The 15,194-nt window shown below is 42.2% G+C and overlaps 1 protein-coding gene across 2 annotated transcripts in view; it reads right to left on the bottom strand.

Annotated features, from left to right (window-relative positions):
* ANKRD26 (ankyrin repeat domain containing 26) overlaps positions 1-15,194 on the bottom strand; it is a 141,557-nt gene that overhangs the window by 33,662 nt on the left and 92,701 nt on the right. The window contains exons 21-25 of one of the 2 annotated variants that reach the window (XM_082254066.1): positions 13,639-14,541; positions 13,072-13,208; positions 11,873-12,019; positions 7,381-7,414; positions 5,761-5,890 (exon numbers count right to left, since the gene is read on the bottom strand). In XM_082254066.1, coding sequence (XP_082110192.1) covers positions 5,761-5,890; positions 7,381-7,414; positions 11,873-12,019; positions 13,072-13,208; positions 13,639-14,541 — 1,351 coding nt within the window. The remainder of the gene's footprint in view (positions 1-5,760; positions 5,891-7,380; positions 7,415-11,872; positions 12,020-13,071; positions 13,209-13,638; positions 14,542-15,194) is intronic. The other variant, XM_082254067.1, reaches the window with a different exon arrangement.

Genomic DNA, 15,194 nt, shown 5'->3' with positions numbered 1-15,194 from the left:
AGTAGGCAAGTGGCTAGACAATATAAAATTTTAGAAACCATGAATCTGTTGGAATGTTAAAAGTACAACTACAGGCAAACCTTATTTCTTAATTTCAGATTGAGAAAGGGAGGGTTTTAACACTGGCCCATTGGGGAGTTTACTATAGCCAAACAGGAAGGGAGAGAAAATCCTTTCAAATTAAGGGAATCCCCTAGGTCATCAGACATAGTGTCCCCATTGGAATATTTCCCCTCTATTACTTTTCTGGGGACAACCCAAAATTTGAGGTTTTCTTTTACTTTCAATGATAATGGTAAACAGGACAAATAAAGAGGGTGCATCTCCCTAACTGGGGCACATACACCAATAACCGACAAGCATTCTAATCGCTCTCCACTCTATCCAAAACTAAAAATGGGATTTTTGACATACCGTTAAATCAATTCGAGTTCATTGATGGACACAGCTCTCCAGGATTCTTGACCATTGGGTTATACTGCCCACTACAGGAGTAGGGCACTAGGCAGGAAAATACTTCCTCTCTCTGCTATAGGTACTCTGTTTTGTTACAAGCAGTGTCAGAAGTATTACAAATCCATAGAGGGGCGGGTGCTGTGTCTTTCAATGAACACAGAGAAATGGATTTTACGCTAAGTCAAAAATACAATTTTCTCTTTTGTTTTTTGAGACACAGCTCTCCAGGATTCTTGACTATTGGGACGTCCCAAAGCAGTGTTAAACATGAGGGGTGGGAACAGCAAAAAATTCCCAAGGCTAAACCTTAGCCAATCAGGTAACATGAGCTCAACAAAAAACAACTGGAGCCCACCTGAACAATACTCACCCAAAGAGGGAACAGACATTCTAAAAACAGCAGCCTGTCCAGAGAATGCAACGCAATTTCCTTAGGAAGTTTAGGCCTCGGACACAGGGAAGGCAAACACAATGTCTTCATTCAAATGGAAATCAGAGACTACTTTAGGAAGCAACGACGGACAGGGGCGAAAAACCACCTTATTTTTCTGGAACACCAAGTAAGGTGTGTGACAAGATAATGCCGCAAATTCTGATACCCTGAGAGCAGAGGTGATCGCCACCAAAAAGGCCACCTTCTGGGACAGCGTAAGCAGGGGAAACTTATGAATATTTTGAAAGGGAGGCTTCTGGAGGACTGAGAGAACCAAGTTCAGATCCCAAGGCGGTAGAAGAGACCACATTGGTGGAGTCAAATTTCGAACCCCCTGAATAAAAAGGTACGCACCAGGGAGTGCGTGGCCAGGGGTCGTTGAAAGAACACCACCAAGGCGGACACCTGGCCCTTGATGGTACTCAAGGCCAATTTCTGCTCAACCCCCTGTGGAAGGAAGCTCAAGACCCTAGCCACCGAGAAAAAGCGAGGGTAAACACTAAGTGACTCACACCACAAAATGTACGCTTTCCAGGTACGATTGTAGATCTTCCTAGAGGTAGGCTTCCTAGCTTTCAGCAGTGTCGGAATCACCAACCCAGGCAAACCCCTATCCTTTAGCACCTGGCTTTCAATGGCTAAGCCATCAAAGGAAGCGACTGTAAAGCAGGATGGAAGATTGGCCCTTGGGACAGCAGATCCTCCTTGAGAGGCAGTCTAAAAAGGGCGACAGCGACCAGCCACACCAGGTCGGCATACCAAGACCAGCGAGGCCAGGGTAAAGCCACAAACTGATAATGCTCCTCTCCTACAACAAAGGGGAGGAAGCGCTGGTGACGGGCACAGATTGGAATATGCAATGTAAGCATCCTTGATGTCGACAGAGGCAAGAAAATCCCCCTGATGTAGGGAAGCCACTACTGTGCGAATGGACTCTATCCTGAACTTCTGTACCCGCACAAGGCAGTTCAGGGCCTTGAGATCCAGAATTGGAAGCACCTTTCCCTTTCTTTGGGACTGTAAACGGGTTTGAATAAAAACCCTGAAACCATTCCCAGGCCGGAACTTGGACAATCACACCCTAAAGCAGCAGGTCTTGCACTGCCCCAAAGAGAGCTTGCAAATCGGTCCAGGGACAAGTGCACATTGGAAGGAAAGAACCTTTCCGGAAGGTAAGAATGAAACTCTATCTTGTAGCCGGACTGTTCATTTTGTGGACCCATTTGTCTTGCACCAAGGAGGTCCACAGGCCCGGAAACAAGCGAAGACATTAGGCACAGGTGAGGGCGCACCTTAATGCTGAAGGGGTCTTGTCTGAGGGCCTGGAGAATTCTGCTCTTGGCTAGCAAGACCAAGGCAGCTTGGAACCTTTCAAAGAGGACATGAACAGTTTTGAACCCTTGTCAGTGGACCCGTGGGATGAAAAAAAAACTTGTGAGCCAAGAAAGATGGGCCACATCTATGACTAGGTTCTTTACCCTTATCAGCCTGCAGAAGAAAAGCTCCCCCCTCCCCATGAGACTCCTAAGGATGTCATCCAGGGTGGCCCCAAACAGGCGATCTCTCTGAAAAGGTCGATCAGTTAAAGCCTTTTTTGAAGGTCTGGTCCGCAGACGAACACTAAAAGCACAATACGGGCCCAAGTACCACTGCTGAAACAGACAGCTTAGAAATCAGGGGCGCCGCATCCAAAGAGGCATTACAGATAAACTGTAGTCCCAGGACCAACTGGTCAGCCAGCTCAGCAAAGGCAGGGGGGAGCTTCTCACCCTCCAGGTCACGGTGCAAAAGATTAGCCCACTCGATCAGAGTTTGCGACACCAGGGCAACGATGAAGACCGGCCTAAGCGCCGAACCTGCAACAGTGCACATATTGCGGGCCACAGCCTCCACTTTTCCGTCAGCCTGATCCCTAAAGGCCGGCGATTTGCCAACCAGGATCATGTTTGCCTTATTGAATCTGGAAACCAGGGGGTCCACCATCGGTGAACAGTCCTCTTTTTAAGAAAGGACTCTTCAAAGGGGTACCTCATTGCAAAGCGTTTAGGAACCACAAAGGGACGTTTTGGATGTTCCCACTCTTTTGCGACAAATCTGACATAATAGGAGGGAGGAGGGAAAGATGGCTTGTGAGTGCCAAAGAGTACCAGCACCTCCGATGCAGCTTCAGCTGCATCCTCCTTTTTTAAAGTTTCACGCACAGACACAATCAGTGCGTCCACCAGCGCCTTTTTCTTGTGCAGCTACAGGAGTGGAGGAATCATCCTTGCTAGCTGAAAAGTCAGGGCACGAGGCTGCAAACCCCGGAGGGTGGGCCACGTCCTCAATGGCTGAATCAGATTCAGAATCCGAGGAGGCAGAGGGTGCTTTTTGCTATCCCACCGCTCAAAAACCCCTTCCACCCGGGACACAAAGGACTCCAGGACCACTGTCGGGGTCCCAACAATCCAGCAGCCTCAGAGGGGGGTCAGGAGGGGAAAACGTGCTCCAAAGACTCCATTAGTAACTAGGGGGACCCCCACAAAAAGTGTCAAACACTGCTAAGGGACACCCCACTGTGCTGGTAACACCACCATGTTGCCAACAACAGATCACCCCACGATCCTGCAGCAGAGAGTGGGGGAGGACCCCACCAGGCTCACCACACCACCAGACAGGACTTGGCAGCACCAGGATAATCTTTGCTCCACGTGTGGCATCCAGGGAAAGGAGAGACCCAGGAGTCAGCACCAGGGGACAAGGGGGGCTCCCACAGCCAAAAATTACTGCCCAGAGGCTCCTTTGTAATGTCCGCTGCTTATTAGTATGCCGGACAAACGAAAAATGGCCACCGGACTACACAAACATGGCCACAGGCTACAACAAAATGGCTGCCCCGCGCAGCTCCACGAGGCTCCCAGGGACCCAGGAGGGAACCCTGGGGCCCAAGAACAGCATCAGAGGGAAGGGAGGAACCGGGCACAGAGCCCCCACCATTACAGCACCATGCCCCAGAAATAGCCCAAACTGCCACACTACCCCAGATGGGGGGGGGCTAGATTATCCACAGGGACCATCGGAATACAGGGGGGCCTAACAAGTAGGAGGGGAGCCCGGGGGTCCGATCGTCCCAGAGAGGGGCCCGCGTTCACCCCAAAACCCTCTAGGGGGAGAGGGGGGGCAGCTACTCATCATACCGGAAACCAGGCGGCACCGCTCCAGACAGGAGGGGGGGCCTGTCTGTCAGGAGGAACGCTGCAACGCAGGCCGAGGCCCGGTCGTATGCGACCTCGCAAGGCGTTTAACTCACAGGTCAGCCCCCGTCCAGTGGGGCTATGTTGCGGCCGACCTAGTGCAGACCTTTGGTCTGCACGTGCTCGCTGGCCAGACTGGGGTGACAACTGGATCTAGATTATCCAGCCTGTCACCCAGTCTGGCAGTTGATTGTAGATCTCGTAGGGAAAAAAAAATAGAAAAAAAGCCATTTAAAAGGAAAAAACAGCCAGGACCAGAGATCACAGCAAGGAACTAGGTCCTGGCAAAACCTATAGCAGAGAGGGGGAGTTTACCTCCTGGGACTGCCCATAGGCATAGTAAAGTTATTTTTCTGCCTAGGGTCCTACTCCTGTAGGGGCAGTGTAACCCAATGGTCAAGAATCCTGGAGAGCTGTGTCCGTCAATGAATAAAAGAGAAATAAAAGTTTTGCCTTTTGTTTAAGAGACTAAGGTTTTTCTCCTAATGCACCATTTAAAGCACCTATACACAAAAACATAAGACAAGCACTATGAGCAGCATAAGGAACAAAACAGACTTTAATATACTAAGGCTAACCAATTTGTTCAAGAACACAAAATAAGTGTTTATAAAATCTTTTTTTCTTCCTGCCCCAGTAGGCCATGAAAGAAGCCAGAGCTGCTGTACTTCTCCCATCCCAGAATTCAAGGGCCGTGACCTCTGATGTTTGTTTACATCCAGAGCCACAAGTCTTCCTGTCCTGGCTTAGCCTGCACATTACAGACCCACAGACTTCTAAGATGCTGAGCCCCAAGCTGCAGACAAAGAGGGAAAGTCCCATCTATAGAAGTCTATGGCCGTTTACCTAGTGTATTGGTGCATCCTTAAAACATAAAAAACAAACAATGCTGACAATGAAGGGGCACAAGGGGGAGTAATATGGAGGGTAAGCATGAAGCCCAGAGTTGGGCTTTACGAATGTAATGAAATGGTCTGCCCACTTAGGGGTGTATTTTTAAAAAATGCAAAGCTATTTATCCTGTATAGCTACTGATACATTGGGTATGTTCTTATCTACTTATCGTACACCAGCCCATGCTGGAAAAATTCGACACAAATTTAACCACTTTCCCCTCTTCAGCAATTTTTCCACATTTAACATTTTGCACACGTTAAAAACTAAGCTGTCCAGCAATAGTAATAGCTGCAGGTGTTAAAGGGCAAACCATATAACACTGCCAAGGGTTCTTACAACAAACAGTGAAATAGTTTCAACCTTTTTCCAAAGTAGAAAAACTCCTATAATCCGTAACCTGGAGCTGTGCTTGAATTTCCTTTAATTGAAAAATTGCGGCACATATATTATTTTGGTTTTGTTCATAGTTCTGCTTTAAATGTAAAGGTACTTGACTGGCCCTCCCTTCTCTATAGCCAGAAATATGCAAGTTCATCTAATGCAAAATCTGCATGTTTGTAGAAGGACTGAGGCTGGATCATGGAATCAAGGCCAACTGCCATCTACAGCCTGATGCAGATAAGAAGTCAGATTCTGCAACATTTACTGTCAGCAGAAGCTGTATGTCATTGGGGAAAATTTCCTTCAAGTTCAGCTTTCTACAACTATTACAACATTATCTGCAGGTCACTTTTTAATTACCTTGGCCTTCAAGGTTTAGTTGCTCAATTAACAGCATGGCATTTCTAAATGCAGAGGTAGGGACTTCATATTCTTCAGTTACTGAGTCTGATGATTGTGAAAAGTCCTCCATATCCTCGTCATCATTGTCCTGAAAAAAGAGAGAAACAAATTTAGATTGTGTATTTTATCTTCTTACATTTTGTACATGCTTGCAAGGCAGGTTTTATGCATGTAGGCATGATGTGGACATTAAAAATCATACTTTCCACTTTTTAAAATGGTACTAAATTCTAGGATTTTATTTACCTTGATACATTCTTTCATTAGGGTAAAAAAACACCCCAGTGCCATTTTTCTCTGGGTTTCAGTTTTGAAAAAATGGTGTAAAATGTGCTGCCATTACCCGAAAAAGGACATTCAGGTTCATATTTTTTCACTTGAGAACACGGAAGGTAGCACAATAATGGAGAAATGAATATTTCCTTGATTTGTGGCTCAATGTATAGGAATGCTTTCATAATCTGGTTAAGGCACCATATAAAAAGGACATAATTATGGCTATACCTTAACTGACCTAATGCTATAGGAATGTCATTGTAAACTGACTATATGGTCCAGTTTAAGTCCACTATCTTCCCCAAAAGGTGTTATTACTCTCCAAACAATTATGATTGGTCATTTACTCACACACTAGTCCTGTATATACTGTAACTAAAAGGAAGTCTCGTCTCAGGGCTGCTTAAATGCATTTTTATTTATGGATTGTCTTCATATTTGATAGTCATTTCCTTTGCATGTGTGCGCTATTCTTTTTTAATATATATGTCACTTGGTTCATAGCTGCACCAGCTTTAGAAATACTTCGGTCTGACCAGACTTCTGAGGTTGAGCACCCCCCCCCCCCCCACACACACACACACACCTACCTGTACTCTATCAGTGTCCACTATCAAGTCCCCTGTAGTGCATTAGCACATCTCTACCAGCAAGGAGTGTTATCTCCAAGGGTTAGAAAGGCTGGATTCATCCTTTTTTATGGATAGTGTAGGACCCACTGACAATGGGGTACTTTGACGTAGTGGTGGGCTTGAGCACGATATGGCCATATGGTGGAACCAAATCCCCATTTTTATTAATGGATTGTCTTCATATTTGATAGTCATTTCTTTTGCATGTGTGCGCTATTCTTTTTTAATATGCATGTCACTTGGTTCATAGCTGCACCAGCTTTAGAAATACATGTTCAGGGTTTGCTCCCCCAACTTTTTGCTTGTTTAAATGCATGTGCCTGGTTTTGATCATCTTTGCAAAGCATCAATAGAAGCAGGCGGGAATCCTTGGCGAAAAGGCTTCTATAACCAAGTATTCTTGTTACATTTTCCATTATTATTACATTTGTTATCTGTTACTGTCATTAATAAATGTTATACACACAAGGGGGACTCATTGTCCCTGCTGGATTTAATTCTAATGTGGTAAATGCAGCCAGAGTGGTAACATCCCAAGATGGACAAAGCCAAAACTACGGCAAGGTGAAAAAACCAGTGGAGACCCAAAGAAGTATAAGAAGCCAGGAGGTGACTCAGACCAATTACAAACGTTTAAGAAAACATATTTGAAATGAAAATGTAATTATACCTTAGAATTTTCATCAACAGGTTTAGTGGCTGCCCTAAAATAAAATAAAAAGAAATAATAATTGCAGGAATACATCTTAGCTTGCACATCTATAGATTAGCTAGACTGTAAAATAACAATCTACTTCTAAACAGTGGATAAACCCTAAAGGGAATATGCATAGCAAAATTCAATCTATCGCCTTCAGGATGTGGTGCAGCTGCATTAACCACTGCAAATTATTTCTACAATACTAACACAGTAGTGCAATCAAACACTTCTAACCAGTGAGAAAAAAAAAACTGTTGTGCAGTATAAAACTCATATTCCAGCTGTAATTCTACCTGCATCTACAGAACGAAAGCTGCAAAAAACTGGTGGCTTTAAAGGCACACATATCTTCTTCCCTAAAAATACAAAATGAACCCACTGGCCCAGAGTATGATGGATGTGATCATAACCAAACCTGGCCAATATATTTGCAACAGAACTCATCCTAACCTGTCTACAAATGTCACCAAGCCTGTTGTGGTTCAAATATTGCTTGTTCAAGAGATAATAAAAAAATACCTGGGAGAGAAGCCTCAGATAAAAAACTCTCTCTAGCCCTGTCAACATAGCAAAGCTGAACAGCTCTCATTTATGCTCCCTAAACCAGAGGGCACAAGTTTCTATTGGAGTGCAAAAGTACATGTCTTCCTTCAGGACACTGGTGTCCCTTGAAAACGGCATACAATAAGAAGCGAGTATGCTGAAAAAAATCTGCAACAGATTACCTGATGCTAAATCTCTAAAAAAAGATCAGTATTATAAATTCAATGTAAATAAAAATTGAAGTCCTGGCTGATCACATCAATACCACATCCCAAAGATAAATAGGAAAAATCAAAAATGAAACAACTTGACTTTAGAAGTGTTGAACTTCCCTTCAGTAGAATTATAATTATTGTACATTGGTTAAAAGTAAAGAATACTTTATTCAAATACAATCACTATTGGTTAAAAAGTCCAAAAGTAGGGGAATGGCATTTTCCCTAAAAACAATGAATGATATTGCACATCACAAAACGTAACTCATAAAGACACTCCTAAAACGTGAGGCTCCTCCCCTTATAAGTAAACTACATATAACAGTGAACCCAGATTGTGGAGGGGTGTTTAAGGGGGGTGTTCAGGTGAGTTAATGAGAAAAGACGAAGAAAGAAAAACAGGGTAATACAGAACATATTACATCTTATCACTTACATAATCAATAACTTCCATTAAAAGGTATATTTAGGTCAACTTATATTTATAAAATAAATTGCAATTTCAGAAAGAATCACAGGTACCCATCTCTCTCTGGCTAGATCACAAATTTCAACCAAGACATCGAAGGCTAGATGGACCCAAAACAGGGGGAGAGGGTATTGTTAGGTATAATGCACAATAACTACCAGTTTAACAGACCATCTTCAGTCACAGCCATACCTAGTGAAATGAAGGGGAATAAAAGATAGATACCAAGATGGCATTGGTAACAGAGAAAAGCCGCTGCATTAAGGTTGGATGTACAAACAAAAACAACAGCAAGAGTAAACCATTTCAAACGATATTTAGTGATAATACCATATCTAAACAGATACATCCTTACGAGCTATGTCTTTAAAGCAGTGGTTCTCAACTCTTGTCATCAGGGTCCACTAACAGGCCAGATTTTAAGTATTACCTTGGGGAGATGCAGACTAGAATACTGCATTTACTGAGCAACAAATTAGATCACCTGTGATGTTTTTCAGTTATCTTGCAAACCTGGCCTGTTAGTGGGTCCTGAGGACCGGAGTTGAGAACTGCTTTAAGGGATAGAAGCGACAAAATGCATTACCTCTGGGTCCTCATGCAGTCCTCTGTCTGTGTCACCACACATAAGAGCATCCTGTGATGCAAGAAACTTTGCTACTAAAAGATCATCCAATAGTGGCCAAATATATTGGGGAGAGACCTCAAGTGACGTATCATCGGGCGAAATCGTTACGTGACCACTTAAACTCACAGATATTACAGGATATGACCTCCAGTTTACCTTGGGGTCAACGTAAAAGAGGGACATATAGGTGTGGTAAATGCATTTACTGTAATTGGATCCGGTGTCACAATAGGATACAATTATCCAATGGTCAAACGGTCCAATGGACCCCTTGTGAATTAACTGCCAAATCAATAGGAGTTGTATACTACATGGAATGCCTATGTAAGGCATTCTATGTAGGTAAAACAAAGGGACCTTTCCATAAGCGCATTCATGACTATGTATATGAAATTATAAATGGCCTATTGGAATCAGCCATTAGTTGCCATATCGGTTTATATCATAACTTTAACTTGGATTACATGAGGTTTTTCCCATTAGAACATGTGAAAGAGTCACCTAGAGGAGGAGATATTGACAAAAGATTGTTAAAGCTAGAAACTCAGTGGATCTTTCATTTAAATGCTGCCAAGCCTCCAGGCATAAACGAATACATTAGCTATAAATAATTTCTGTAATTCTCTCACTGACACTCCTAACCTGTTCATTCCCCTCTACATCGGAAATCCAAGACTAATGCAAAGTAATTTCTATAGCACTTTTATTCTATCCAGGAATTTGAAAATATTCATTATTGTTTACAAGAAACTCCCCATTTTGTGATATATGTAAGCTCTTTCGGAAGGATCAGGTCCGATTCCTCTGTCAAAGATGTACCCCTGACGCCCTGGACAGAGAATGGCTTCACCACTTTAGTGAGGTCTAACCCATCTCTCTTCTTGGGGGGGGGGGGTGAATTTCGGTGCCCAATCCGGAATGTGTAAGCCCTATTGGGGGGCTTTATCTATAGGGAATTATATGTTAATGTGTTGACTGTTTCTTCTGATGTGCTATGCGGGTATGACTTAGTACTTTTTAGGGTGCGCTACAAATGTGTGATTCATTATTAGCAATGTCCCCATAACAAGATATTTATTGTTTTTATTGTCTTGGTGGTTTAGCTTTCATCTATGGTTTATCCACAAGATGGCTCTCTATCCGTTTGCCTTAGACAAACTCTCATTACCTTAGTGATCACAAGATGGCAGCATAAAGGAGTGCTGTCTATATCCATAATAGATGCAGGCCCCAATATATGGGCTTGTAGTGGGATGTGGTGGTACTACTATGTGTCCCTCTGCTTTTTCCTGCCCTTTCTGTCGATTGCCGCTGCCCTGGTGCTGGCGTGAAGGATGGCATGGGAATGTGGCTTGGAGCCGTGGCTGCCCGTCCTGCCATTATCGCTCATGCGCAATAGCACGTTCCATTTGGCAGATTCTCCAGCGTGTCATAACGCTGGAGATGGCAGCGGCGTGGAGGGGGGGGGGGGGGCAGTGATTTTGCCAACAGATCGCCAATAAAAACAGACACGATACAGCAAGACAACCTGCAGGCTACCCATCATGGGATGCTCTTATGTGTGGTGACACGGACAAACAGGGGACTGCATGAGGACCCAGAGGTAATGCATTTTGTCGCTTCTATCCCTTAAAGACATAGTTGTAAGGATGTATGTTTAGATATGGTAGGATCACTAAATATCTTTTGAAATGGTTTACTCTTGTGGTTTTTGTTTAATAAGATATACATCCAACCTTAATGCAGCTGCTTTTCTCTGTGACCATCTTGGCATCTATTTTTTTATCCCCCTTCATTTTGGGGCTAGGTATGGCTGTGACTGAATATGGTTTGTTAAATTGGTAGATATTGTGCAATATACCTAACAATAGGAGTATTAATTAGGGCTTTTCCTTTATATTTATCAGTACTATCTAGATTTGGCAATAAGGGGGGTAGGGCCAGTCACTCCTTCCTCCCTCCCTGCCTTGGTTGGGTGCCTTTGAATGAGCCCTCTCTCTCCCCCCGTTTTGGGTCCATCTAGCCTTTGATGTCTTGGTTGAAATTGGTGATCTAGTCAGAGAGACGAGTACCTGTGATTCTTTCTGAAATTGTTATTTATTTTATAAATGTAAGCTGACCTAAATATACCTTTAATAGAAGTTATTGATTATGTAAGTGATAAGATGTACTATGTTCTGTATTACCCTGTTTTTCTTTCTTCATCTTTTCTTAGTAACTCACCTGAACACCCCCCGTAAACACCCCTGAAGAAGCCAAAGGCAAAACGTGTTGGGATGAGTCTCGCCCTCTCCACAATCTGGGCTCACTGTTATATGCAGTTCACTTATAAGGGAGAGGAGCCTCAAGTTTTAGGGGTGTCTTTAGGGGTAACTTTTTGTGATGTGCAATATCATTAATTGATTTTAGGGGAAATGTCATTCCCCAACTTTTGGACTTTTTAACCAATAATGATTTTTTTTTTTTTTAATAAAGTATTCTTTCCTTTTATCAATGTATGTGTATCTATAATTATACTGAAGGGGAGTTCAACACTTATTAAGTCCCGTTGTTTCATTTTTGGTTTTTCCTATTATAAATGTAATCATGTAGAAAATTCCCCTTTACCTTTTGCTAGGTTTCTGTGATGTTTCACTAAGTGTACGGTCATCATGTCCTTTAAGCACATCTCCATTTTCCGTTTGCTTCTGTAGTTTAGAAATCTTTATATCATCTTGCTTTGATCCAGACTGGATAACAGGGCTGACATTTTTCCTGGAGTGAAAGCAAAAAATGAGCTGGGTAAATTACTATGGAAATTTAAAGATGGCCGCAGCCAAAAATATGTCATGAAAGTCATTTGTGGCAAAGGATCAGAACGCTGGTGTTGACCACAGAATTATATAATGTAAAGCATTCAAACTGATTTTTTGTAAATCTATCATCATTTTAACTAGCTTAAAAATAAAAATGTTACTAAACAAAATTTAAGAGTTGTGAGAATTAGCGCTAAATGTTAAACAGATGGCGGTAAAGGAGAGGATATCTTATGGAGATATGCAAAGTACTGCAGAAGGCAGGACCAGCCACGGTCAGATTACACATGTAACAAGCCCGTCCAGTCCCTGCTGAACTAGACAAATTTTGATCAGTTCTTGGGACCTTACGCCCAGACTATACATGGAACCTGAGTTTTATTAACATTTGATCCTGCCAATAGATTTGCCATCATGTCCTTTATCGGAGTGACAATGTCATTTGTTAGGCAGTGAAATCATGAAGCAGCATTGCCACCCTATGGGCAGAACAGTTTTAGATGTACATTCAGTTTGGAGTTTAAGTAACAGTCAAAATAATGAAAGCATAACTCCAGCTAGCACTTTTAAACAGCTGCAGCAACATTTACTTTTGTTTTAAAAGCGGACCATTGCAAGCAGCCTGGAAGGGTTACATGGTTCGTTCCAACCTCTGTAACTTCCACTTATGCTGGACAGCTTGGCCTTTTTTAATGTAGAGGAGAATCAACAGATCTAGTGGAAAGACCAACAGGTAAACTATGTTATGGGGGTACTAAGAAAAAAAAAAAAAAACGTATACAGCCGAATAACAGGAAGCAGAGCCTGGTTGGAGACAAGCTTTATTAAAAGTCTATAATGGCAAACCTAAGGACACACAATTACCAAGCTTCTTGTATTTCAGTGGAAAACACAGCATACTAGCTAAAGTACATCCTGCTAATGAGCAAACGCACACGCATACACTGCAAGCTTTGGGATCAATCAAAAATGTACACTTAGGACACAATATCCTCCTACATATCCACGTACCCTTCACGAGAGCTGGATTCTGATGTAATTTTTGGTTGAATATGAGATTTTGCTTGCAGATCACATTCCGGGTCACCGCTATTTTTTGATTTTTTCAGATCCAATTGTCTGTTTATATTAGTCTTTTCTCGCTCAACCTGCAAGAAGGAAAATAAAGCAATGACAAATACTATTTACAGTTCACTATGCACATGCACCTACTAAAATGAATGCAAAGTGAAGCACACACCATGGGAACAATGGAATTTAGCATTTATTTTGAATTAATGAGAATTATCAAAACACAAAGCCTGGTTAACAAGAGGAAAATGAATATAAATATGATTCACATTTAGATTACAGCTTCAAGAAGATGAGGCTTAGACAATGTAACTAAAGAACACACCACAGCAGAAGGAGAGTGGAATGATGATGTACGTAAAGTAAAGATGACAACCAGTATATATCCACAGTGCAGGATTCTTTGATTTTTTTTTTTACAGGGCAACAGAGCTGAACATTATTATTATTTTTTTTTTTGTTCAGAGAGAAGCATAGAAAAAGGGCCCGAAGAATGCACACCTCTACCTCTTTTTGCAGTTGTGATCTCTCTCTTGTCAAATTCAGGAATTCCAACTGTAGCACTCCTACCTCATTCTTAAATTTTCTCATATCTTGCTCCATTTGCTTATCCATATGCTTATTAGGCGTATCATAAGACAGGGGCTGCAGCAGATGTTCTTCCAGCTGATTAGGACTGTCTATCACTTTCTGATTGTAACCTTTAGATTGGTGTACATCACTTGCCTTTCTACTGACACATCCAACTTTATCTTTAGCTTGCAAAGATGCATTGCCTAATTTTTCAAAGTCTGGACTCCTTTTGGTTGATAATGCAGATAGATGTCCTACATTCTTCTTTATAGAAAAGTTAGAAACTCCAAATGTAAAAAGTTGCTTTTCTTTTTCTTGCAGAATTATGGGGTTTGAACCTTTCTCATCATGGTTCGGTCTAACCACAAATCGTTCCTGCATTTTGCTTTTTGGGTCTTCACTCCAGTCAGTTGACTCGCTGTTTCCCAGACTCTTATCATCCTTATCAACACTAACTGGATACATTACAATACTGCTTAAAGTTTTAGCTCCTTGTCCAGGTTGGTTTTCTAGATCCTGAGGGCTAGGGGAGCTCTCCTCTTCTTGACTTATACTAGTCTTGAAAGGACTTTTTTTCTTAATTTTAGATATCTCCCCAAATTTCTGCTTTAGCTCTGCAGTAATGTCTTTAAAATGAGATTTCACATCTTTTTTTTCACTGTCAACCCACATTTTTTCATATTTTTCCTCCCAAGGACGTTCCGAGTCAGAAGACTCCTGATTTTCGTTAACATTTTGAGTGATAGGCAGGTTTTCAAGTGGTTGTTGGGATATCACCTCCTGATTGTTTGGCTCAGGATTCACTTTAAAGTTGGACATCAATAATATATGCTCATTCTCCATTACATAAAGAAATACAAAACAATCAACAAAATGTTACACGCTGTACACATTTATGGAAACATCACTAAAAATCACATATTACATGAGACTTCAAGATATCACTTTTCAGTGAGAGAAGGCCAGAGGCCACGATAGAAAACAAGGTATCTGCAAAAGCACAGAAAATACTATGTGTATTCTTTCCAAGACATGTTTTGATGTGTGGCTAAAGCCCCGTACACACGCGTCGAAAATTGGCAGGGAATTTTCGGCCAACGTCCGATCTGCCAATTTTCGGCTTGTTAGTATGATGCTTTCGACAACCAACTCCGACTTTTCGGCCGAAAAAAATCTGGTGTGCAGACTATGAAATTTTTGTTGGTCGTCAACACAACGGCCGATTTTCGTGCAGTCAGTACAGATTTCAACAGGGAAAAATCTGATGAGCAAGTCTGGGCATGCTCAGTGAAGAAAAAACACAAAGAAAACAAACCAACACATGACATCACTTCTGAAGTAGAATTTTGTTGGCCGAGAAAATTTGTGTGCAGTCTAGGCACATTCCAACCAACAAAACACAACTTGGACAAAAGTCGGACGATCGGTCGGCCGATAATCGTTGCGTGTGTACGGGGCTTTAGTATATGACAAGTTACTGTGATGCTAAA

Source organism: Pelophylax lessonae (assembly GCF_965119305.1).
Source record: "Pelophylax lessonae genome assembly, chromosome: 4".
NCBI lineage: Eukaryota > Metazoa > Chordata > Amphibia > Anura > Ranidae > Pelophylax > Pelophylax lessonae.
This window is presented reverse-complemented; position numbering and strand designations above follow the sequence as displayed.